This window comes from Terrapene carolina, unplaced genomic scaffold, assembly GCF_002925995.2.
Source record: "Terrapene carolina triunguis isolate 2854851 unplaced genomic scaffold, T_m_triunguis-2.0 Scaffold88, whole genome shotgun sequence".
Classification (NCBI taxonomy): Eukaryota; Metazoa; Chordata; order Testudines; family Emydidae; genus Terrapene; species Terrapene triunguis.
Window position 1 is genome coordinate 44,898,847 of NW_020664439.1, and position 26,638 is coordinate 44,925,484.

Genomic DNA, 26,638 nt, shown 5'->3' on the forward strand with positions numbered 1-26,638 from the left:
ATGACTTACACAGTACAGAACTAGTACCACCTGGGATAGAACTGGAAGAAACATTTTATCTGGGGCCATCTGAAACAATTACACTAGGTCTGGCTATAGATCTCGCATCAGCTGCTATACAACCAGTCCTGGCTATCATGTTTTATGTGGTCACAGCTGGTAGCAGCCTGGGTGTCTCAGATGCTAAACCTGCCAGAAATACAGGTCATAACCATACATCTATGGATCAATAGTGCTCACCATATTTTAGTTACTTTGTTTCTCGCTTGACCGTTCAATGCATCTGATTCCGTTTTTACTCAGACAGGCAAAGAGGCTAAAAGAAAGAAGCTTTTCAAACTGAAATGCTATTGGCCTAAGATTTTAATGAAAAGAGCCCCACGGCCCCAGAAGTTTCTTAAAACAATGGTACAAGCGCGCACAAAAGTATGTGGAGAGGAGGCAGAAAATAGGGCTGCTGATTTTCAAGATATATGCTACACAATTAGAAGTGCTGGATCTATAAACATCCTTAAAAAAAACCAAGCCAGCCAACAGGTCTAATGGTTTCATGTTTTCCCCACTGCCCATTGTGTGCAATCCCCTCCTAGAAGCTTGTAAAACAAACATTCTTTCCCTGTGGATTTGATCCCATTGCGTTTAACCAGCACGTTTCCCTATTTTTCTAGTGGAGCTGTTGTTACTGACTCTTTGTATTGATACTTCCTGGGCTGAGCTGTTTAGTGGATAGCTTTGTGCACAGGCCTTGTAAACTGCTGCTACAGAGATGGAAGGTGGGTGGGGGTGACACTGTGTTCCTCTTTCAAAAAAATGTCCCCTCTTTAAATAAATACACACAGACATACATAAAAGGGTTCTCCACCTAAAAAGAGATTGATTTTGTTTTAAATGATACTTCAGCAATTGTTCTCCAGATCCTTTTAAGGCAGTCCAAAAGTGGGCTAAACTCCTGAATGGATTGCCCTTTAACAATCTTCTATACTCCCTTCTTCTAAGTTAAGCTTCTAAATTTGGAGAAAAATACAACTCCTGGGTGGGGGTGAGAAACTGTGAATTTCTGATACCCTGGTATTCATGACAACTTACCCAGCACGACAACAGAAACATCCTAACCTGGATTGCTGCTGTCAATTCAATAATTGGAATGGGATTTGAAATCAAAACGTCTCAGGTGCCAACTCACTACAGCAGCTAGTAAAAATATGCAGGAATACCTAGAAATTGAGGAGACTCTGCTCCAGTTTGGATATCATGAGGTGCCTTGTAAAAACAGGGTGCATGGTTACACTTGAATTTCAGGAAGCACAAATGGCAAGCCACGAAGTGAATCTGCATGTGCGTTTGAGCAGAGAGAGAACAGGTGGTGGGAAGGAGATGAGGCGTTACCTCCATGCCATCAAAATCACCCCAACAAAGTATCCCAGAACTTCAGAGCAAATATTCCTTCACTGGAGAGCGCAGGGCAGATTTTCTAGAGCGCCCAGCAGCTAACAGCTGCCATGTAGATAACTAAAGATTTGAGAATGTGGGTGCTGTGCACTTTGGAAGATCTGGCCTCACTTTTGCCCGACATTTGTGCATGAGGCCTCTGCAAGTCACTCTCCGTCTTAGGGCTAGGCTGAAAGCTACTGTAATCTACATTTAAGTAGTACAAGCAGTTCTGATCCTTCTGCCAATGAAAGGGAATGTGGGGCACATCAACAGTGACATTTTCCGTTAGGTGCCCCTTCCTATCTGCCCTGTGTGCAATCATCTGCGGGACTTACTTGTTGCTGTCCCGATACTGATAGATATAACAGCCTTGAGGCATCCCGCTTTCCTTGTCCAATGTAAACGAGAGCTTCAGCTGCAAAGGGGGAAAAAAAGAAAAGAAAAGAAAAGCACATTTAGGCTGAGTTCTCACTCACTACAGCAACTTCATGAAAGGCTTGTGGGAGAAAGCAAGCTCACCAAGACTGACACGCAAACACTGTGGCCTGGAATATAACACGGGGTTCCAAACCTCAGCGAAAAGTCACATGCATTGCAGAAAAGCTCTCTCTTTTTCCACCCTTTGTTACTATAAAGTGTTTGTGGTTCCTCTGAAATGTATGGGTCATAACGGTTCACCCCTCCAAACCCACCCACACACACATCCCTTCACCAAAGCTATTGCGGTTCTCCTCAGACACTAAAGAAATGAGTGTTCTCCATCAGCAGCTGTAGTTCCCACGAGCCTCTTTCTCTGAAAGCCTTCCCGGCTTCATCTCATTCCTCCAGTGCATTAGAACAGAGGAGAAACCACAGAGGGAAAGGTGACAGATTTTTCCTTCTGGGCAGAGTTATTAAAGAGCTGTTAGGAGGGTTTGTAGTTTGGACCAGTGTCCAGCAGGAGGCTAGGATGTGACCTGGAACGCTGCTTCCATTGCCACTCCAAGACGGTATTCGGTAAGAGTTTTCATATTTCATATGTAACCTAGTCCAGTTTTATTTAAGGGGGAAAAACCGAATCCTGTTTCGATAGCAGTCGGAACAAAAGGAGTTCTGCAGGGAGAACTGGTTAGTGAGAATGTCTCTAGACCCTAAGCTACCAGAAAAGAGAACGGGGCTGACCTTTCAAATATGGAGGTGTGGCTTTGGCAGTCTGGGGGTCCCTCTTGATTGAAGCGGAGGCGGCTCTGATCAAGAGGAATCATCACATGCTGTACCCAAGAGGTGGGTGGCAGCATTCGGCTCTATTTACAACAGTTAGGTGCAGCCCTCATGCTCCTGGCAAATCACGCGTTTCCCCAGCCTGGCAAAGTTTGGAGACCCCAACGTGTATTGTGCACTTTGGACAGAATAGGCAGTGTGCTTTGGAGAAAGTAGTGATGGTATTTATGTACCAGGGCCCAGATTTTTAAAGATATTGGGGCACCAAACTCCCATTGAAACCGATAGGCGTTGGGTGCCTAACTATGTTTAGAAATCTAATCCCAGGTAGGACTGCTTTAGTTTTGATCTAAGCTGAATGGAGTAATATCAAAGAAAGGGTCTCATGAACACCTGGATGCTGAAGGACACTTGAAATGAATTGGGGAGCCCATCTCTTTTATAGAGGCTTGACCCATAAAATTTGAAGTGAGTTTATTATGGTGGGTCTGCTCTTTTTAAATGCAGGGAGATGAAGAGCCCACTGCTAAACCACTGCATTTATTTACAAATTCCTCTGGCTTATGAACTCCAAGGAAATTGCTAACAGAAATTAACTGCCTATTAGGGAGAAAACACTGTATTAAAACATTTTTTACCAGTAGACTGTTAAGACAACCGATGTTCTGGATCATTAGCTGTTGTACAGATTTTTCCTTCTCGACAGGATAACGAATACAAAGTAACACAGTGTGCTCTTGCACAAATAAAACTGAAGCTGCTGAAAACTCAGTCATCACTGATCCTGAATAGAGAATTAAGTACAAGGCTGAGATCTAATCCACCGGAACTGCTGCATGTCTTGCAGTTCCATGCCAGGTGACTGAAATACACTCCCCCTTAGTTATTTACTGTGCACATGGTTATGCCATGCATACTCCTTGGACTTACCGGTAAATAAACACATCCTTATTTTGCGTCAATCCATGTAATAAGTGCCATAAGAACATAAGAATGGCCCTACTGGGGCAGACCAAAGGTCCATCTAGCCCAGTATCCTGTCTACCAACAGTGGCCAATGCCAGAGGGAATGAACAGAACAGGTAATCATCAAGTGATCCACCCCTGTCGCCCATTCCCAGCTTCTGGCAAATAGAGGCTAGGGACACCATCCCTGCCCATCCTGGCGAATAGCCACTGATGGACGAAATGCCATGTTCCATATACTCCTATTTCCTGTGAGTAGCTACCTTTCTAGGGACACAGTTATCTTACTTCTAAGACCCACCTGTGGAACAACTAGAGCGTAGTGGACCGAGTAAGGCGTTGGGAGCTGCCAGAAGAGAAATGGGTTTTATTTTCAATTGTGCCAGTTTAACCAAAGCTTTCCGGCCTTTGTAAAACATTTAGGCCCTGGGGGAATCCCTTGGGGAATCCATATCCCAAGCCAAACTAATACCAGCTATCCCTGGCCACAGCTCCACACAAGCCCTGGAGAATCTGGAAAAGAGGCAGTAAATCACATTTCAGATTTATATTGAGGGAATAAAGCAAGGAAGGTGCAAAATTGTATGTCTGATTTCAATCAGCCTTGACAAACCAAATCCGACGGGCACCCATTGACATCGTTCTGAAGTCTGTCCATGTCAGTCTTCGATGGACACCCATGAGAACTAAGCTACCCTCAGTGCTCACATTTTGCCCTGTCACAATTCTGGTAAATCAGATCAGCCTCTCTAGTGCTGCACAACTAGTCTTCTTTTCTCCAGCAAGATGCACTGCTGGGAATAAGCTCCACTCACGGAGACAAGGAAGGAAGAAAAAAGTTTGGGAAGAGAAACCACCTTGTTTTCATAGAACACAGTCAGACACACAGATTTCTGGTCACTCCAGGGGAAAGCCAGCAGCTAACTAAGCTACCAGGTATGGGAGAGTAAACCCTAGACGGTCCAAGGCAGCAGTTGTAGGAGTGCACCCCAGTGCTTGGGGGTGCTGAGTCAAGTGGGACCTACCTAAACTGGCCAGGACAGGCTAAGCTTGACAATATGCATTTAGGCTTTTGTTAAGTTTAACCCTTTTCTCTCTGCTTCTGGTGTTCCTATGGATAAGGAACGGATATTCTTTTGAAGAAGCTGTTCCCCATCACTGCATTTACCAGCTGGTTGTAGCTCCCAGAGAGGACTCTGCACCAGGAACCACGTTCAGCTGGACCTGCCGGAGGTGATACGGTTAGAAAACGGGGCGTGCTGTAGTCTGGTCATCCAGACAGAAGTGGGGTGCATTGCAGGATTCCACTCTGAGAGAAGTGCAGGTCACTTGAAAGAAATGCCCAGAGAGAGAGATCCCAGCTACCCACCGCTCACCCCTTAGCCATAACAGTTGATGGTAGATGCATGCTAAAGCGGGCGTGGAAAGAGAATGGCTCCTCTGCTGACCTGTTGCAGCAGCACTTGCTAAAGGCTAGAATGCAGCAGTAGCCGAACACGGAGCATCGTCAGAGGGTAGAGTGAGAGGATAAGGGCCGGGCTGCTCTTTGCACTTTCCAGTTGGTCACCACTGCCAACAACAAAGGGCCTTGTCTGCTTCTGCATCTGTAATGCCCTGGCCAAGCCCTTGATGGGGAGTTGTGTGCGTGCACATGGGGGGTTCACACTGGATTCTGGCTGGGTTCTGGTGTTTGTGGGGGAGTAGAGGTGGGCAGAAAGCCAAAAATAAGAATGGAGAAAAGCTAAGAGATTCAACAGGGCTAGAAGAACCAGCTGAGCACTGTGGGATGCAAACTGTCTCACACACAATTTTTGAGTCTAGCCTTAGTGGACTGTAATACGCTGCCCATGAGGACTTTAACGCTGGATTACTGGTTTCCCTTCTCCATTTAAATCATTCTAAAGAGACAAATCCATAACGGGAGGCAGGAGCTCAAACCCCGCTGCCTTTTAGTGGGAGATCGTATCGGACAGTCCCAACAACTTCCAGTGGGACTTGTGCTTCCAGTTATGTAGGTGCTTCTGAAAATCCCACCCGTACTTCTTTAGATCTTCTCACCGCTACAGCAAATCCACAGGTACTTCCTAACGCACGCCTCAGAGAACCAGCTGCATGAACTATGTCTGCCCGCGCAAACTCACTCAGGCACAGACTGTCGGAGTAAAATACCCAACAATGTGGGAGAGGGCTTAGTTTAGAGCAGAGTTGGACTTTTTATACCTCCGCTTACGTATATAATTGAGCAGACATGCCAAAATAGCTCACACAATCCACCTAGAGTATCAGTATACCTATTTCTCAGACTGGCAAACTGAGGCACTGGTAAACCAAGTTAAGTGACTTGCCCAATGACAGACAGGCAGTGGCAGAATTGGAAATAAAACTCACACATCCTTTCTCCTAGTCCCTCTGAAGACCCCTGACCACCAGACAACACCATCCTTACTATTTCATCCTATATAAGCATCTTCTCCATTCACTCCTGCCCAAAACCCATTAACTAAATAGTAGGAATTCTATTGATTAACTGAATTAAGAAAGTCACATGGGAGGTTGGGGGGATTTACTAGTACAGTAGATTTCCCTGAGCAGTTTATCTGCATTATCATTCATCCCATCTGATTTTCTCTACAACTGCAGAGATGTCACTAGACATCCACAGTACAGAATCCAAATGTGCTGTTGCAATGCCCCCACTCTTCGTCCATTTGACAGCATTGCTCAAACAGCCGCAGGTCTCTGAATCTGCTCCCCCCATCCCGCTCCTCGTCAGCTCCCAGAGACTTGCAGCGCAACCGACGAACAAACAGGAACACAAAACACGGAAAGGCCACCCATCTCCAAATAAAAGCCTGCTGACTTTGTGCTGGGGGGGAATGTTTCCGGCAAGTTCAGTGTGACCCTGTCATGGTGACCAAGACCCCCTCAGAGCAGGCGATTTCTGGATTACGCATTTTCAATCCTCGGTTTTATCACACGCCTTCCGGCTCACTGGGGGAAGGAGGAGGGCATTAGCAAATGTCTCACCCATCTGTGTTCTTGTGCGATTTGGTTTGCACTGCCCCCTTCAGCGAGCACACCCTTGAAATCCACGGACTAATAAAGAACCGTGTCCAGTTCAATCGCTCTCCACACAAAGAAAGCCTCTTCACGCTATGTGGGCGAATTCCGTGAGAAAGGGAGCTGGAATGTGGCATTACTGAGAACAGAATCTTACCTACCAAACCAGCTTCATCAATAACGAAGATGTCGGAGGGGTAGGGAGGTATGTGAATAAGAGCTGTCAAAGGGAGTAGTAGGGCTCCTGGGTGGATGTAGTGCTGAATAGCCTCTCTCGCCATTAGCAGAGACAATTGTAATGCCCCAGACAAAAGTCAAGCGGCGGTTCATAGAAGCCAGAGATGGATGAGATCTATCTGATCAACGCCATTCTCGACAGAGGTCATATCACACTGATTCTGAACCACCTTAGCCCAAATGTCTTCATTCAGAATACCTAGCCCACTCTATCTCCGCAAAACGCCACCGCTCCCTGGATTGTTAAATACTCCCCTGCTCTCTATTTCGGTCATCCTGGAGGGGAAAACAGTCAGTCGAGAAAGGGGATGTTCGATTCCTTCCATCAGAAGATCTCAAAACTCCGTACAAACGATTAAAGCCTCAACGTTCATCCCAGGCAGGAAAGGATTCGAACAAAGAGCCGGAGGAAGAGAAGTCCAGGCAGAGACAAGACTCGAGTTCTGCATTTCAACGAGAGGCAGTTCTGCCCAGTGGGCAGGGCATTGGACTGGGATTAAGGAGAGCTGGGTACCGGGGCTCTGCTATTGGCCTTGAGGAAGTCACTTCCCTCCCTGCCCTTGTTGCCTGGCCTGTGAAATGGGAAAGTGATACTCACCCTCCTTTGCAAAGTGCTTTGGGATCGAGGGCTGAAAAGCTTATACAAGAGCTAGGTTTTACTATTATTTTCTAACTCCAGGTTCCCAGCTCTCACCTGGCCCCCCTGAATTCTCTGCCCTCCAGTCACAGGCAGGGCAGGGGCATTTTCTCTTGGACCAATGACTTCTAGTTCTTCCTACCGCCCACCCAGACAGGCAGCACCCTCCGCTGGCTGCATCCCTCCAGCATTCTGGGCAGGGACTGCTTCTATCTGCGTCGGTCCAAAGTTCAGCCCGGGTCCGGACTGGGGCATTCGGGTGCTGCAATACTAGAGCTGTTTATTAACGGTCAGTAACTGTTCTGTTCACACCATCCCGTACGGGACCACTCCCCTCCAGTGCACTCGCAGAGCCGGCAGAAACAAAGCTGAATTCATGGGGATGGGGGGATATCAGCTCCTGTTTTCAGGCAGGTTCCTGCCCTCATTCCAATTTGCTCACACAGGGGAATTCGCTCCTGTGCTGAAGCCCCTTTGCATCAAAGAGGGAACAAAACTCTCCAGGGGATACTCACAGTGCAGTTAGACCACTGGGGGAGTCTCAAAGGTACTTTTGCCAGCTCCACACCTGGCCAAGGCAGGCGAGGGGCCGGTGAAGGTGTAGGGGGCCTTGCGGTCTGGTGGTTCTGTGCCACTGTAGTGGCCCACAAGGGTCTTTGGAGGAAGAGCATAATTTGGGCTATCCTATCCCACACCAGATTCCCTTTGTCCCTGGCCCAAAGACCCCAAGACTGGCTGTGGTTTTGACAATTCAGCCAGCAGCTGTCCCCATTTTTAATCAAAAGGTTTAGACCTGCAGCAATTACAAGCCCAGGCATGTGACAGAGCCAGACAGCTCAAATCAGGATTAAGTGTTAGGAAGGAGCAGCCTTCCGGCTTCTGAACCTTTGCCAGTACCTATATTGCCTTGACTGGGCGAATGTTTGCATCCCTTGAGAAATGGTTTGGCTTGGTTCCTCTTTGTTCCCAGTCCTTGGCTCTCACCAGAGACCTTCTGTCATCTGACAGAGAGGGGAGGTTTTTCAGATGCATGCCCCACGCCAGAGATGTAGTATCAATTCAACTTAAATAAGCAGGTCAAACGTTTCAAGTTTCCCAGTCCTGGAGCAATTTAGGGGGCAGACTCTGCCATGCTTAGTTCCATTGAGTAGGAGCCTACTTTGCAAGCAGCTTCATTGCAATCGACGGGAATTCAGGATTCCCCTGAGCGAGAGTCTGAGGAGCAGAACGTGGTCCGAAAGGCACAGAAATGTCACTGATTCGAAGGTTCTATGAAAAAGAACAGAACAGAACAGAGTCTCCTGAATGTTTTGGCCCGTGTTCAATTCGGCCAGCGTTACGCTGCATGCCCCTCCCTGGGCCTTGCTTTTATCGACAAGAAAGAGGTGACTTCGGTATTGCCCTGTTATCAAGTAAGTCCAAGATCTGGTACTGAACCTCTCTCTAGGAACAAAGGTTTCTCACTCTAAGACAAGCTCCAGAGAGTTTTTTAAGAACAAACTTAGTGAACAAGCAGGTTTCGATGCCCCGCCCAAGCTTCAGTTTTGACCTGAAAAAAAAAAAAAAGCCCTGAAGTCCTGACACTCCACTTTTCAAACCACAAAAAATGAGCCTTGCGCCAGTAACGTAATTGTGGAGCTTTCTGGCACCTTGTCCTTTAAAAATACATCCATCTGCCTGCACACAGGGCCATCAAACTCAATCTCGTTCAGAATGGATTTCTCAATTCATTAGAGCTGGAAAGTTTGTAGTGATGCTGGCCGGTCAGACTGAACGATCCCGAATAGAAGCGCAGTCTGTAAACCTCACAGCTGTGTTTTCACTTAAAGAAACTTACATTGAACGCGGTGCATCTCCTCTCTCCAGAGTGCTTTCCTACTCTCACTGCAGTTAGAAACTACAGGAGAGTGATCTCTAACAGAGAGTCTGCTTCGCTCAGGTTGTGCCTTTCTCCTGAAGCCCAGAAGAGAAGGCCAGAACGTGTCTAAGAAGAGAGTGATCGAAGGACGCTAGCCATGAAAGCTTGTTGCTAGATCAACGGCCTTTACTGGGCACGTGCGAGGCCCTTCTTTTTGCCTTTAAGGAAAGGGGGCAGCCCTGACCAAGCTAAGCGTCTAGTTACAGATTTGCTGTTCCCACTAGTTTAGGCAGGCCTTGGGTGGTCACCTGACATGTTTGCCCTTTTGCCTCTTCAAGCATGGTTTTCAGTCCTCCCCGTTCTCCTACATTTCTAGTTGCCATTCACAGAGAGAAACATGAAGCACAGTTATTTCTGCCTCTGTGCTCACAGTCCTGCTTTCCTGCTTCTCCCTGCAAGGCATGGATGGAAGCAGGACAGCGAACCAGTCCCTGCCACCAGCCCCTCAGACGAGAGGAGGGGGAGAGGGCATTTGCAATGACTCTCTCCTACTCCCAACCCCACACATAAATAAAGCCATCCACCACTGAAATCTTAGCAACACTGAGGACCATCAGCCAAAATACAAAGCAGGAACAGGAAGGGATGAGCAATTGATCAAACTGAACAATCAAAGGAACCTAGAACAAGCTAACTTTTTCGCAGGACAAAGGCATTCAGAAGTGTCTGCTTGTAAAATGACAGGTCCCAATCACAAATATCCCAGAAAAAACCCCAGGCCAAGCCCTTCATTTATGATGCAGAGACGTGACTTAGGACAAATAAACCACAGAAGAAAGCTTTTGATTTATTTTAAAAGTTCATTTCCTTTTCATTCACAAACTTGTATTCAAAGCCGTGATACCTTCAGTGCGGGAAAGTTCCTTCCTACTCACTTCTGCCTACAAAGGGCTCGAATAGCACAATTAGCCTTGGGTTTTATTTGTTTTGCATCATTCAGTCATTTCAGGTGCCACCATCACATCCTGTGTCCATGGACCTGAGCCAAGGAGTTACAGGCTCCAGAGATTCATTCACACGTGGACAAAGGGGCAACCCTTGAAATCTAATCCACTGTCTAAAAGGATTTTTAACCACTTCCTGGCATTGCTTCTGCTCCTGCCCCGAGTCCTCCTGCCAACGCTTGTAGTTTAACAAATTGCAGTGAAGTATCTTTCCTCTCTCCGGCTGCTGTGTGAAAAGCCCACACGAACAACAGGGGGAACTGGACTGACTATACAGAGGAAACCAGTGAAACCGACCATACACAGAGCACTGCTCAACGCACACACACTGGGGAAGGGGGGCAGCAAGGGTGTTTTATTTAGCTAATGTATTTTATAGGCAATGTGGGTGTTACTTGTAACACTATGCTAACAAATATCTCACTGAACTGTTTTTCACTTACTCCTTCGGGGACTAGGGTACTGGTCAATGAAATTAAAATATTTTACAATAAAAGCAAAACATCCCTAGAAAATGCCACATTAAAAAAAAAAAAAGTCAAACTTCACTCCTCGATCCTTTTGCTTTTCTTACATCCTGTCCCTTCGCTTTTGTTTAAAACATTCCCTGATCTTCAGGGCAGGGAAAGGAACTAGCCTTCTTGCTTCTTGTCTGTACTGCATCTCATACGCCACTGTTGCCGCTAACTGATAAAACATAATAGGAGTGATTGATTTGACTTTTAATCTATGCCAAATTACGTGGAGAGAGGCACCCGAAGAGCCCCGTGCAAGGCTCCTCTATTACGGTTTTTGCAGGTGACGGGTGGAGCTGGACAGGTCTAGATTTTTCTGTGTATTGTGTGTGGCTGAAGAAGGCGGGATGGACTTTGCTGTCCCTATTATTTGACACGATTATAATCTACATTTGTATTTTTCATGGGTCGAGAATGAACAGATAGGCAGGTTTTATACGTTAAAGTGTTTAAATCAGGCCCCCAATGTAACCCCGGCATTAAGAACAGTTTTTGTTTCTCCCTAATGTGCCCATTAGTAACCACTGGTGCAGGGAGGATACACGGCGGGAATGGACCTAGGGTCTGATCAAATAAGGCAAATCCTATTTTCTTAGGTTTGTTCCTGTTAACTGTTTTCCCCTGCTAAGATGTTAATGAAGCTCACGGATCTCAGGCGCACAGATTAGTCTGGGATCCAGGCACTGTCTCATGCCTTATGGATATTAGTGGAGTTACATCTGAAGACAGATCAAAGCTCATTACTTTCCACCCAAGAGATAAAGACACGAAAACACGGACAGTACTGTGCTGACATGATAAGGGCTCTGCCAAGTAACAAACACAATTACAAAAGCCTTTCTAAATTGTTTTTTGATGACCATTAAACTGGAGCTGGAAACATTCCCTATTTATAAAAATACCCTATTTATAACACACACTGATTTCTGTTTAAATTCCATCCCATTCTTTTACAGACACTGGGGAGTACGGTGTGAAATTTCTAGGGTCCCTGGAGCCATAAAGTCCAGATTCCAGCGTGGCTTACTCAACCTTTCATCCCTCCCAGATCGATATTTTGAATACCATGCACCTTACTGTAAGGGGTTGTTATGAACTGTGAAGACCGGTCTTCTCTGTGTGATCACAGATGACATAACACTTTTCACTAGATTGTAGGGTGTGGTCCAATGTCCTAAGTCAAATTTCCCCTTCCCACACTGATCTAACAGTATGCTAGATGCCAGACTGGCTCCAGTGTTCCATTCTACAAGGGGCTGCATTTCAGCAATGAAGCAATGTCTGTATGTACTTATTTGAAAGGGGCTCTGGGATCCTTCAGTATGAAAAGGTGCAATAAAAAAAAGTAAGGTGGTATTTTTATACGGCCAAAACGATGTCTGAACCTGCAGAGTCACTGTCAATCATAGGATTGTAGTGGGTGGGGTATGATCCGTGAGGTTCTTCCAGCATTCATGCACAGCAGGCTGTTTATAACTCTTTATTTGACATTGTTATTTAACATACATAAGGGGCTTGACATGTTTTATGCTCAGTAGCTGTGGTTATGGTTTGCAATCAGTATTGTGTTTTTGCAGGTACATAAAATGTAAAACCATATTTTTAAAACCAGTCACAAATCTATGAACTTTTGTCATTATTCCTTCTCCCTACCAAATCTAAACCACAACACAAACACACACAGGATCAGGAAGCTCAGATGTGTACAAACCAAGTTTTAAGTTCCAAAGACATCAGGGATGTATTCTGCTGTTTAGACTTGTGGGTAACAAGCACATTGTAGGACGAGAACGGGAATCTAAAAACTGCACCAAAGCATGAGGTATTTACTAAATAGCCTGCTTCGGCAAGTGTAAGAAAATTACAAGATTTCCTCCCTTTGGGAGCATAGTATACTTGCAACCTGATCATGTAGCATCATAAAATCTAATCATTCCCTTCCAGCTCTTACCCCCACCCACTCCCAAAGAAGGTCACAGGACAACAAATTTCAAATTCCTGGTTTTAATATACATCCCCATGCTGTAAAGTCCATTGGGGCAGTGCTGAAAACATTAGTTGGATGTGTCTTTTGAAATAATCCTCACTGTAGATTCCAAAAAGTATCTTTCCCTATAGATGCCTGACTTTTGTAGACCAAGACAGCTGCAGCAGTCTTCTCTTTTTCACAGAAAACTTGCCTTATTCAAGCCTTTCAACTAGCCAATTTTATGGATTTGGGGGAACTGAATAGTTTTTCCCCTCTGGTCAGTCCTTGATTTGGAGTTGTCCCTATTAAGGGCCAAGTTTTAAAGAGCAGAAGCCAACTCAACACTTTACAGAGACCCTCAAAGCTCTCAAAATTAGTTATTTATTTAAAAAAATTAAATTACAGGAGACGTTCAGCTTCTCAGTCATGTTTCCATTCATAGTGTTTTGGTTTTTTAAAACCTTCGAGCCCAATCCCTAATTTCTCCATGGAAAGACACTCAAGGCAACACTCACAAGAGAACAGAACCAACATGATCCTACCAATGCAGCCTTAATTCGCTCTTCTGATTTTTGAAAGACACCCTTCAGAGTAAATACAACCAATATCTCCCGAGCTCCTTATGAAGGAGCCAGAAACAATGCCCGGAGAGTTAGAAGGGAGCTAATAAATTCTGAAAGTGTAGAAAAGGGGAGGGGGTTAAGTCTGGTGATTAAATTAGCTGCTGCATGAACACATTCCAATGCACAACATCACTCAAGCACTGGACAAAACATATGGCAACAATGGAAAGTGCTGCCCAAGAGGTCACCTTTAATATGATTAGCTATGGACGCCTGAAACGAGATCTCCCAAATGCCAATGTGCTAAATCTCCATTATGCAGGGCAGAGAGCACCCTCTCAAAGCCTTTCAGGCTCTGTGAATCCAGCACAAATGGCTGCTGTATGTTAAGTGATGTGCCCAAGTCCATTGAGAATAGGACAAAAAATGGGCATTCAGGATACTCAATTTACTGAGAGTGGCATTGTTCCCACCTTTCCATGGCACCAGCAGGGGTAGTCTCCAGGGTGCCCCATTTGACAGCTGGGTCACACCACGTGCCTCCCTATTCCTCTTGGACTTTTCAACTCCTCTGGCCTGCATTCACTAGCAGAATTTGCTTCTTTGAAGTTATAGAAAGCTGCCTCATCTATCACTGACATGAAGAGCTTCAAAAGGCCTGGGAGTTAATTCACTTCTTTACAACTGGAAAGGCTTTTGCTGCGAGGAGGGAGGGAGGCAGGGGAGGAAGAGTAATGAAATCCAAAGGGAGCCAAATGATGCTTTCCTCCACTAGAAGCCAGGGCTGGAAGTGCTCACTGCTGGCACAGCCCGCGGTGGGAGAAAGGAGACTCTTTGGGGAGATGCCATTAGCTACTTCCAAAGGCCTCGGTTCATGTTTACCACAGCCACCGTGTTACTTCACTTGAGATTTTTTTCCAGTCCTGGTGACTGTACTGTAGCATTTACTGAGTTCGTTTGGAAGCCCTGCTCGCAGAAAGGAGAAGCAAATTGCTTTTCTAAAGGGCTTTTTCTTTTTTTAATCAACCCTCATGCTGCTTTCCATAAACTGAGCCCGAGCTGATTTTCCCATTTAAAACAGAAGAATGAAGGCCCCTGCTAGGATTCACCAGTTTCAGTTATTTCACAGCCATCTACCCACGCAACGTGAGCTATTAACCTATGGAGCAGAGGGACTGAGAGCAGGCTATGGTAGAGCAGAGCTATGCTACCACGTCTGCACTAGGGGGCATCTCACACCCCAGGATTTCTTCCTAGCAAGTGACACTTCAGCTCTTTAAAGTAAAACCCAATTACAGTAAGAGCAATAACCAGCAGGTTATCTTGTTGACTATAATGAAAAGAAACACCTGATGATGAGATTAAAGATAATCATGTGAGTCATTCTGCATGACGACTTGTATGTAATCAGGTGAAGCTCTTTAGTCCACTGAACTATACCCCAGTGTACTGCGGGGCACATAGCAGAGCTCCTTGAAAGGTCTCTGCAGGCTCTGTTTTTAAACGTATAAAACTCTAGAGAGTGACTAATCAGGTGCAGACCCTAAGGCAACCTTCCTACCCACACTCCACATCTACCTGCTGCTGCTCCTTGCTTGGGTGAAACTCACTGAGATAATCTCAGGGAGCACACAGCTCATCTCTGTATGGGTCCCTGCAGTTACAAAGATTTAGTGACAACGCACTCGCAAATACACCTCTACCCCGATATAACGTGACCCGAAATAACAGAAATTCAGATAGAACGCGGTAAAGCAGTGCTCCGGGGGGGCGGGGCTGCGTGCTCCGGCGGATCAAAGCAAGTTCGATATAACGCGGTAAGATTTTTTGACTCCCAAGGACAGCGTTATATCGAGGTAGAGGTGTACATTGTAGGTAACAAACCTGCCCTGCTTCCTATTGGTGATGGGGAAAAGGTAAGAAACCACTTGATAAGTTCTTATGTTCTTACAATCAATGAACGTCCATGTCCATAAATCCCAGCATCAATGAATACAGCACAGAACATTCCACCTAAAACTATAGGCAACACTGAGCATGCACCGTGCAATCTTCAGTCTAGTGGGAGGTTTTTACCCTCTTAAAAATAAGGGGCTGGAGCACACTGACTTCAACAGGAACTGCTAGTGCTCAGCATGTCTGAAAATCAGGCAAAGGTTTATAATGGGAACACTGACAAAACAAGGTAGGTTCAGCATTAATAGGTTTTTGGAATCTCCCCCTACATAGCTCCTAGTTCTTGGCCTGCCATAAGTCTTTACCCCAAACTGCACTTTGCAGAAGAATGAAAGCTAGTGGCTGTTTGTGCAAAATGCGAATTCTCCGTGTCTGGCATAAAGACAGCCACAGACCTACTGAACAATCACAGCCTGGATAAACACAGGACTGCCTGCCAGGGGTCCTAGTCAACAACAGTCCAAGAAATCCACCAAATGGAAGGATTCAGTTGAAAGATGTAGGTTTCTGTTGGCAGTTTTATTAAAGGGGGTAAGTTTAGACAGTGTTGCTCTATTGTGTCTTTCTGGGCACGGGGAACATATTACAGGAGGAAAAGTTCACTTATTTGCTTTCATATTCTACATGAGACAATAGCTTCAAAATCGTAAGTGGGAAGGGACATCAACAAGTTCATGCCAAGGAGTAGCTGTTTCTCACGAAGGTGAAGGATGTGGGTATTTGGGGTCAGCTCTTTGAGCTTAACATCAGAGCTGGATTTCGTTGTCATAAAAAAAGACTGCCTATGCATCATCTTGTCAGCCTTGGCATGTTGAAAACCATTGCTTCAGGTCATTGGCTCTAGTGGATACCCTTGACAGTGATGGCAATCTCATTTATATACAGTATTTACACCTGGCCATTCTCTCAGCGTTTACTGTCACCGTTAGTTTATTTTACCCAGCTTTCACAAAGCACAGACACATTGGGGTAGCAGAAGCTCCCTCTAACTGGTGATGACCTCAGGAAACACTAGTGCCTTACAATCGTTCCAGGGACAGCAGGCTGGGTATTACATGACTGCACTGAATACGCCACTCTAAAGGAGCATACTGAACTACTAGCAATTCTCTACCTCTACATACAAAAGTTTGTAACCTCAAACAACACAGCCACAGCAGACCCTTCTGCTAAACCTGGTCAGCTACATTACTGGCATGGTAGAGCTTAAATAGAAATAACATTGAAAACACCTTCCTATTAATCAAACTCTTTTCTACGATGTGGAGAACCTGACCACTTGCAATAGCTTTAAACTGGGAACAGACAGAATAATAGCAAAAGAAAAGAAGAGTTAGCTAGGTACCCTGAAGCGTTGCATTCCGTTGTGCATTTGTGTATCGCCCGCTCCTATAAATTGGGCAGAGACATGCACGGATAATAAGTCTCCTTAAAACAAAAAACAAAGAAAAAAGCCCCCCTCCCCCCATGTGCCAGCTCAGCAGGTGTGTAATTTTACCATATGATTTTTAGTTTATTTTGATTTAAATAAACACAGAAGAATGCTTATCCAAGGACTTAAAAATGTGTCGCCTTAGGGCACAAAAACTCCAAAACCGGCTCCTCATAATGATCTCTGTTCAACCGCCTCATTGTTGGTCGAAGGAACCTGTCCCACAACAAACTCACCTCCTATTCAAGAAACAATCAAACTCACCAGTTAGCTTCATTAGCTACATATTGCTCAGTGAATGGCTTATTTACAAAAATAATGAAACATCAGGCAATGTGAAGACAGTACTGTCTACAGTCACTTTCAGCAGTGTTTGAAAATAATAAAAAGCAGAGTTGAAGTGAAAATTCAAAACCTCCAAGTAATTTCAACCATACATACATGAAAAAGGAAAAAAGTTTATAGATGATGCAACAGAAAAAGTGACTCATTTTCTTTAATGCCAAACCCTGTTTTATTTCATTCTGCCTTCTGTACCTGCTAAATACATCGCTGACAGAGTAATAATTTACTAAATTGCATTTTAAAAATCCCATTTTAGTCACTTAAGCATTTCATTTCTCAGTACTGTGGTCCAGATTCCACTACAATATGATAATGAGGAGCTAAATGCTGGCTGGATTAGTGCAGATGTCTCAGTCAAAGGAAGGATGGTGTTGTGATTAAAGCACAGAATTAGGAATCGGGAGATCTAGGGTGAAATTCGGGTCCCACTGAAGTCAGTGGAAAAGCTCCCATTGACTTCAGTGGAGGCAGGATTTCACCATTGAGTTCTAGCATCAGAGTCCTGGTGTCACCATGATCGAGTTACGGCTTTGCAGCTTTCCCATCTGCAAAATGAGGATAACAGTGATCTAGTTGTCTGCCCCCACACCGTGGGGTAACTTACACGGGTGATCAGTTAAAACATAAAATTACCGATTAAGTTTCATTAAGACCATAATATAGTTTTCAAGAGTGTAGAGTTTATCTTTGATATTTCACAGCATTGTGATGGGAACAAACCAAGTTCGCTTAAGGGAATTACCCCACTTAAAAGGCTGCAGAATCATATCATATGAGTGGCTCCTTCCACCTGTCTGTGAAGTGCCTAGCACATTTTTGGAAAAGGCCACACAATGCCTCCATATGGTCACCTCCAGGCTAGAACTACTTTTTCACTACTCTGCCTAATTCCGAACAGTCTTGATCTATAAGAACAAGGGGCCATAACTGACTTAACTGGTAGTAAATGCAGAACAAATAAAAGGAAACAGCTTCAAACAGCATACATCGAACCTGGAGAACTCACTGCTAATAGTCTAATAGTGTGCTTAGATTTTCAGAAGAGGTAGATCATTCCATTACCCCTAAAATTCATAACCCGGGAGTAATAAAAACTCATGCTTCAGGTTAAGGATAGTCTCTGGGGGATCAGGAAGGACCCCGTCTCCTCTACATAGAATCATAGAATATCAGGGTTGGAAGGGACCTCATGTCATCATCTAGTCCAACCCCTTGCTCAAAGCAGGACCAATCCCCAGACAATTTTTTACCCCAGTTCCCTAAATGGCCCCCTCAGGGATTGAACTCACAACCCTGGGTTTAGCAGGCCAATGCTCAAACCGAGCTATCCCTCCCACGTACAGCATTGCACAAGTAGGTGCATTTCAGGGAGGAGTTCCCCTTCTTCTGAGGCATCAGGTATTGGCCAATCCTTGAGGCAAAATACTGTACTAAGTGGAACAACTATCTGATCCAACATGGCATGTTTCACGCACCTATTTTAAACCATTACATACCCATGTGAAATCTGCACTCTGATTTGAGCTCCCGGGATATCAAGTGTTCCCTTATCATTGGCTACGGATGGTGTAGTAAGATAAACTATCTAAGTCCTTGCTAGAGACAGATCCACAGCTATGTGCTTTCAGGACAAAAGCAACAGGCTACTCAGCAAAGCGTGCTCCCAATGACCTGCGGCATCTCCACAAGAGGCCGTAATCCCACAAGATCCGGATTTGGCCTTTAAACACGTTTCAAGGTGGGCTGAAGACGGGCTCAGTCAATGAAGTGACCAAGGTAGTGGCTAGTTAGGGGCCTGGGTTCTATTCTGAGCTCTGCCACTGACTCACTGTGACCTTGGGCAAGACCCTTATGGGCGGATTTCAGAGGTGGTGAGGGAGCTACAAGTACTCCGCTCTCTGACACATCAGGCCATTAGCTTCTTTGTGCCTCAGCATTTTACCCAGAAGGAAAAAGCCTCCCTCATCTCAGAAGGAAGTGTCGAGGCTTGTTATCAGCAGAGCACTCCAAGAGCAGCAGATGAAAGGAGCTACAGACGTGCAAAGAAGCATTTTTTTTTTCTACTCCAAGTTCGGAAGTGAAATTCATGGCTAGAAAATCACAGAAGTGAAACGTTTAAACTTTCCCCAAATGCTGCCTTTTGTCGTTATACAATTAGTTTCCCCTCCATTTACTGGGAGGTGACGCAAACGCATCTTTGTCACAGATCTGTCCCGTTCTCACCTATGGCAGACCGACCGCATTGGAAGTTACATCACTCAACAAGCAGTGACACAATGCTCTGAGAATGATGGATTAGCCATGCCGTCAGCTATAATTAATACCTGAAAAAACCTTGACAAGTCTCAGCTCAAATACGTGCTAAACGGAACCTAAAACAACAAACCAGTTTGGGATGACGTCCATACATAGCTCTACAAGAAAAACACTTGACATCCGATAGGAGGGCAAAGGACTACACTGGAGGAGTGATTGTTTCTCCATTAAAAAAAAATCAGAGTTTTACCCTGCCATTCACCCCACACACACACCTCAACACAAACACACAGTTTTGAGGCTTTTGTTTTATCTACATTGCTAACAGGCTCACTCAAGAATCAGTTTGTTTCTGTTCCACCGAGATAACCAGCTTTTCCACCTCCAGCCTCTTTCAAGATAACCAGCCAAAGCTCCAACCTCCCTTCTGACCACATGCCACAATATCACCTACCCGCGTGCTTTACCATATTCACCATTCAAGTATCTCTTTCTCTGAGAGACTATCTCCATCTTTTGCACACGGGGGAAGGGACAAAATCGTCCCACGCCCATCTCCAGTCAGCATTTGCTGAGCCCACCACCTCACCCCACAAGAGCAATACAGCAAGGAATGCACTCTAATGCAAGCACAGCAAGACGCCATCGCTATCCAGCTATTCATATAAAGCAGCGATACTCGGACCTCAGGGGTTCAGGAGCCCAATGAGTGATCATTACCCAAAAGAGCCCCAGTAGTGTGAATTCATTGTTTCATCTACTATATATCTGTAATATTTCTCACTGAAAAATAACTGACAAAGTATTATTATTTTATCAACTACAGCTGGTTAACAACATAGTAAAAGCATCCTGATTGGTTAATAATTAAATCACACAGTGTTTTAATATCATCATCTGCTGCAAAGAGCCGCAGGAGACACATTAAAGAGCTGCTTGCGGCTTGCGAGCCTCAGTCTGAGTAAGGTTGATCTAAAGCAAAATGTATCCGTGCAGGAGATTAGCAACGTTCCAGGCTGTGCATTGGCCATGACGTGCCAGCAAGTATCCACAGCCATGTCCACAAGAGGAGTGTGATTATTGCTAGATAGTGTCCCTTTGGGACAAGCTAGCAAAACTGGATTCATTTGAAAGGAAAAGGAAAAGGAAAGTGTGTTATTGAGTGTAAAGCAACACTGCATAGTGCATCAACTCCCTGGTCTAGCAAGAAAGCCTTTTACACAACACCAGACAACTAGCTCAGTCCCAAAGCCGAAGGGTGAGCTGGCTCAGGGCCAACGCCTGAGAGAATAGAGTACATTAGGAGGAAGAGGATCGCCTGTGAAGTAGGGTGACCAGACAGCAAATGTGAAAAATCGGAATGGGGGTGGGGGGTAATAGGAGCCTATATAAGAAAAAGACCCAAAAATCGGGACTGTCCCTATAAAATCGGGACATCTGGTCACCCTACTGTGAAGCCATACTTCTGGAATTTTAAAGAGGTATATTTCACAGCCTTATTCTTAATTCAACAACTACGCCAGGAGCTTAGGACTCATGTGGAGCTGTAACAACAAAGGCCATTTACAGGAAGCACCTCTTCTGCTTCTCTGGCTTGTTTCTCTCCTGAAGTCATTCAGAGATCCCTCTGGTTGTGCTATGAGAATCCTCTGCGGGAGAAATGGTGTCATAGACACCACATGACTGGGCTGGGGATAAACTGCAGGAATGAGGATTTATTAGGAAAGAAAGAACTGGTTTTCCTAGAACTGTTCCCAGTAATAGAAATGAGAGGGAAGAGAACCACAAACTGTGGCATGAGGCACTGGCGATTGGATTGGGAATCAAGAAAGTGTTCTCTTGCCCACTCTGCCTTTGACTCACTCTGTGACCGTGGGTCAGTCACTTCTCCTTTCTGGGCCGTGGTTTCCTAATCTGTAAAATGGGGGCAGCGAACCCCACCTTTGTAATACACTTTGAGGCTGAAGGATCACAAAGGCTAGGTAAGTGCTACATATTATTACTAGAATAACAATATGTCTAAATTAACACACAGAACAATGGTATTTTCAGCCACAGGGTGAATTTTAATAAAATCAAAAATTAGCTGCATTGGTACAAGTTACCATTAGGCTTAAATTGTGCTGGTTTATAAGCAAATTGTTTGTAAATGACCGGTAAGTGGTTAGAACATTTATTTTATAGAGAATAAAGAAATAATTAACAAGTTTTCATGTTTACTGAAGGCAGACTCTCTCCAGAACATCAATATATGGGAAAGCTATTTCAATTCATTACTCTCCTAGAAATTCAGGCATTGCTGGCTCCCGGCATGACATAACAGCCCGCTTTCTGGCATTACGAACTATCACCACCTTCCCTTAATAGGCAGCTAGTCGACTTTCCCACCTGCTTCATGTGATGAGAAGCTGTCCTGACACAAAAGGGCTGTTAAGGGGAACATGGCATCCCAGAGTGAAGGTACACGTGTGAGAACTTCAGTTCTACTCGGACCCTGGAAGGCCTTGGTTAGAACCCTGGGAGGGGGAAAGCCTCTTCACACTTGGATTCTGGGACTCGCCACTCAAAATCATCATTCAATCAAAATATATTAAAACACCCTAGAGGATCCGCTCCCACACCCCACCCCGCATCCCAGAATCATACAGACTCTCACCAGCTATAAACCTTCTAACTAACATGATCTGATTCCAAGGCCAGAAGGGATCATTATGATAATCTAATCTAGTGTTTCTCAACGACCGGTCTGTGGACCGGCATGGGTCCCTCAGATTTCCCTGACACAGTTTAGGAAGGCAGCAAGCCAGTCCCTGGTATCAAAAAGATTGAGAAACACTGACAGTCTGACCTCCTGTATAACATGGGCTACAGAACTTCCCCTGAATAATTCCTAGAGCAGATCTTTTAGAAAAACATCCAAACTCGATTTAAAAACGGTCAGTGATGGAGAATCCACCACTAAATTGTTCCGACGGTTAATTACTCTCACTGTTAAACATTTACATGTTATTTCCAGTCTGAATTTGTCTAGCTTCAGCTTCCAGCCATTGGATCATATTATGCCTTTCTCTGCTAGACTGAAGAGCCCTGATTAAATATTTGTTCCCCATGTAGATATTTATGGACTGTAATCAATTCACCCCTTAACCTTCTCTTTGGTAAGCTGAATAGATTGAGCTCTTTGAGTCTATCACTATAAGGCATGTTTTTTAATGATTCTCATGGCTCTTCTCTGTACAATCTCCAATTTATCAACATCCTTCTTGAATTGTGGGCACCAGAACTGGACACAGTGTTCCAGCAGTGGTCGCACCAGTGCTAAATACAGAAGTAAAATACCCTCCCTACTCCTACTTGAGGTTCCTCTGTTTATGTATCCCAGGAACACAATTAGCTCTTTTGGCCAGGGGGAGCTCATGTTCAGCTGATTATCCACCACAAACCCCACATCTTTTTCAGAGTCACTGCTTCCCTAGGTAGAATCCCCTACCCTGCAAGTATAGCATACATTGTTTGTTCCTACATTTACATTAGCCATCTTAAAATGCATATTGTTTGCTTGCGCCCAATGTCCCAAGCAATCCAGATTGCTCTGAATCAGTGACTTGTCCTCTTTATTATTTACCACTCTCCAAATTTCTGTGTCATCTGCAAACTTTACCAGTGATAATTTTGTTTTTTTCCCCAGGTCACTGATAAAAATGTAAAAGAGAGTTGGGCTCAGAACTGATGGGCTCAGAACTCAGGACCCCACAGGAAATACACCCACTCGATCATGAGTCTCTGTTTACAATGACACTTTGAGACATATCAGTTAGCCAGGTTTTACTTCATTTAATGTGTGCCATGTTCATTGTATATTATTCTAGTTTTTTAGTCAAAATGTTGTGTGGTACCAAGTCAAATTCCTTAGAGCGGTCTAATTATATTGGGTCAACACTATTACCTTTATCAACCCCACTTGTAAATTCAACAAAAAAGGATACCAAGTTAGTTTGACAGCTCTATTGTCCATAAACCCATGTTGATTTGTATTAGTTACATTACCATCTTTCAATTCTCTTTATTAATAGAGTCTTTCCCCCGCCCACTCCCCTGAGCCATACCATTATCTTGCCAGAGATCAATTTTAGGCTGACAGGCTTGTAATTACCTGGGTCATCCCGTTTACCCTTTTTAAAAGTGGGCATAACATTAGCTTTCTGCCAGTCTTCTGGGACTCCCCCAGTGCTCCAAGACTTACTGAAAATCAACATTAATGGTAATACACTCCTGAACACACCCTCCCTTTGTTCATAGATTGCCTGACCTAGATTGTCAACTCCTCTGGACAATGACTATGCCATTGCATATTTGCCTGTTCAGTATCATGGCTCACCTATGATGCTGCAATAACAACATTAACTAAGTAATTTTTATTTTGCTAACATACTTGCTGTCAACTCCCCTCCAATACTTAGAGGTAGTGAAGTGCAATAACCCATGGCAGATGCTCATGGGCTTGGGAGCTCATTTAACAGAGGATTCAATGGTGCTGGTAGAAAGGTTACAATATCAAAAGGAAATTCATCTAAAAAATGTCCAATTTCATCCCCACTGCCTTGAGCATTATAATATAATCGACTGTCCACCAGTGATCATACAACACTGCGCATCAGAGATCTCTTTTCAGACAGACGTGAAGGCAGAAGAAAAGATAATGGTGGAACTGTGATATAAAATGATTAGAGAAAAGTCCCCATCAGCATTTCTTTCCTTTTCTCTTACACCACCTTAACTGGAGCCAGCCACGCACTGTTATGGATTCTTTGCTTCAGTCTTCACGGCTGAGGATGTTAGGGAGATTCCCAAACCTGAGCCGGCTTTTGTAGGTGACAAATCTGAGGAACTGTCACAGATTGAAGTGTCACTAGAGGAGGTTTTGGAATTAATTGATAAACTTAACATTAACAAGTCACCGGGACCAGATGGCATTCACCCAAGAGTTCTGAAAGAACTCAAATGTGAAGTTGCGGAACTATTAACTAAGGTTTGTAACCTGTCCTTTAAATCGGCTTCTGTACCCAATGACTGGAAGTTAGCTAATGTAACGCCAATATTTAAAAAGGGCTCTAGAGGTGATCCCGGCAATTACAGACCGGTAAGTCTAACGTCGGTACCGGGCAAATTAGTCGAAACAATAGTTAAGAATAAAATTGTCAGACACATAGAAAAACAAACTGTTGAGCAATAGTCAACATGGTTTCTGTAAAGGGAAATCATGTCTTACTAATCTATTAGAGTTCTTTGAAGAGGTCAACAAACATGTGGACAAGGGGGATCCAGTGGACATAGTGTACTTAGATTTCCAGAAAGCCTTTCACAAGGTCCCTCACCAAAGGCTCTTACATACACTAAGTTGTCATGGGATAAAAGGGAAGGTCCTTTCATGGATTGGGAACTGGTTAAAAGACCGTGAACAAAGGGTAGGAATTAATGGTAAATTCTCAGAATGGAGAGGGGTAACTAGTGGTGTTCCCCAAGGGTCAGTGCTCGGACCAATCCTATTCAACTTATTTATAAATGATCTGGAGAAAGGGGTAAACAGTGAGGTGGCAAAATTTGCAGATGATACTAAACTGCTCAAGATAGTTAAGACCAAAGAAGACTGTGATGAACTTCAAAAAGATCTCACAAAACTAAGTGATTGGGCAACAAAATGGCAAATGAAATTTAATGTGGATAAATGTAAAGTAATGCACATTGGAAAAAATAACCCCAACTATACATACAATATGATGGGGGCTAATTTAGCTACAGGTCAGGAAAAAGATCTTGGAGTCATCGTGGATAGTTCTCTGAAGATGTCCGCGCAGTGTGCAGAGGCGGTCAAAAAAGCAAACAGGCTGTTAGGGATCATTAAAAAGGGGATAGAGAATAAGACTGAAAATATATTATTGCCCTTATATAAAATCGATGGTACGCCCACATCTTGAATATTGCGTACAGATGTGGTCTCTTCATCTAAAAAAAAAGATATACTGGCACTAGAAAAGGTTCAGAAAAGGGCAACTAAAATGATTAGGGGTTTGGAACGGGTCCCATATGAGGAGAGATTAAAGAGGCTAGGACTCTTCAGCTTGGAAAAGAGGAGACTAAGGGGGGATATGATAGAGGTATATCAAATCATGAGTGATGTGGAGAAAGTGGATAAGGAAAAGTTATTTACTTATTCCCATGATACAAGAACTAGGGGTCACCAAATGAAATTAATAGGCAGCGGGTTTAAAACAAATACAAGGAAGTTCTTCTTCACGCAGCGCACAGTCAACTTGTGGAACTCCTTACCTGAGGAGGTTGTGAAGGCTAGGACTATAACAGCATTTAAAAGAGAACTGGATAAATTCATGGTGGTTAAGTCCATGAATGGCTATTAGCCAGGATGGGTAAGGAATGGTGTCCCTCGCCTCTGTTTGTCAGAGGATGGAGATGGATGGCAGGAGAGAGATCACTTGATCATTGCCTGTTGGTTCACTCCCTCTGGGGCACCTGGCATTGGCCACTGTCGGTAGACAGGATACTGGGCTAGATGGACCTTTGGTCTGACCCGGTACGGCCGTTCTTATGTTCTTCCTTTGCTGTAACGACCTTGACAATTTTCATTAGCAGCCATTTTCAGGCTCTTCTATCTAGCCCATTTAAGCTTCTGTACTAGAGCGGAAACAAATATTCTCACATCTCCTTCTCCGCTCCCACTACTTTGAGATTTGCCCCCCGTGAAAAATAGCTTAAATCATTAAAGAGATCAGACCAGGCACTCTGTGATTCGCACACTGCATTCATTTTTCCATATGGTATGTTTTGTTCCAGGTGTTTGAGTCAAGTGACCAACACATGGCCTCAGGTGTGATCCAGACCATTTACACCACAAATCCTCTTGACACAAACTAAGATGGAGCTGTGCTACTTCAGTCAGCTGAAGAGGTTAGAATATGGCTTAAAATCAGTCAGCCGGCTGAGCCCTGATTTCACAAAGACCTCATGGCTTGGGTTAGTGAGTAGAAGGAAACTACCCAGGTCTCTCCACTGGTGTTTTTCTGAAGAGAGTATCCTACGCTCAGCCATAGCCTTGAGGCAAATGATCTCCAGCACATGCTTTGGGGCCGTTACATAGTCATGGAAACCCCTTTTGCTACTGACCAGGGAAAGTAACCAGCATGATATGCGCAT

At 44.5% G+C, this 26,638-nt stretch overlaps 1 protein-coding gene across 3 annotated transcripts in view; it reads right to left on the reverse strand.

The window, feature by feature from the left end:
* Positions 1–26,638, reverse strand: part of DIS3L2 (DIS3 like 3'-5' exoribonuclease 2) — a 256,668-nt gene that overhangs the window by 56,643 nt on the left and 173,387 nt on the right. For all 3 annotated transcript variants that reach the window (XM_026650106.1, XM_026650109.1, XM_026650108.1), the window contains one exon: positions 1,767–1,846. In XM_026650106.1, coding sequence (XP_026505891.1) covers positions 1,767–1,846 — 80 coding nt within the window. The remainder of the gene's footprint in view (positions 1–1,766; positions 1,847–26,638) is intronic.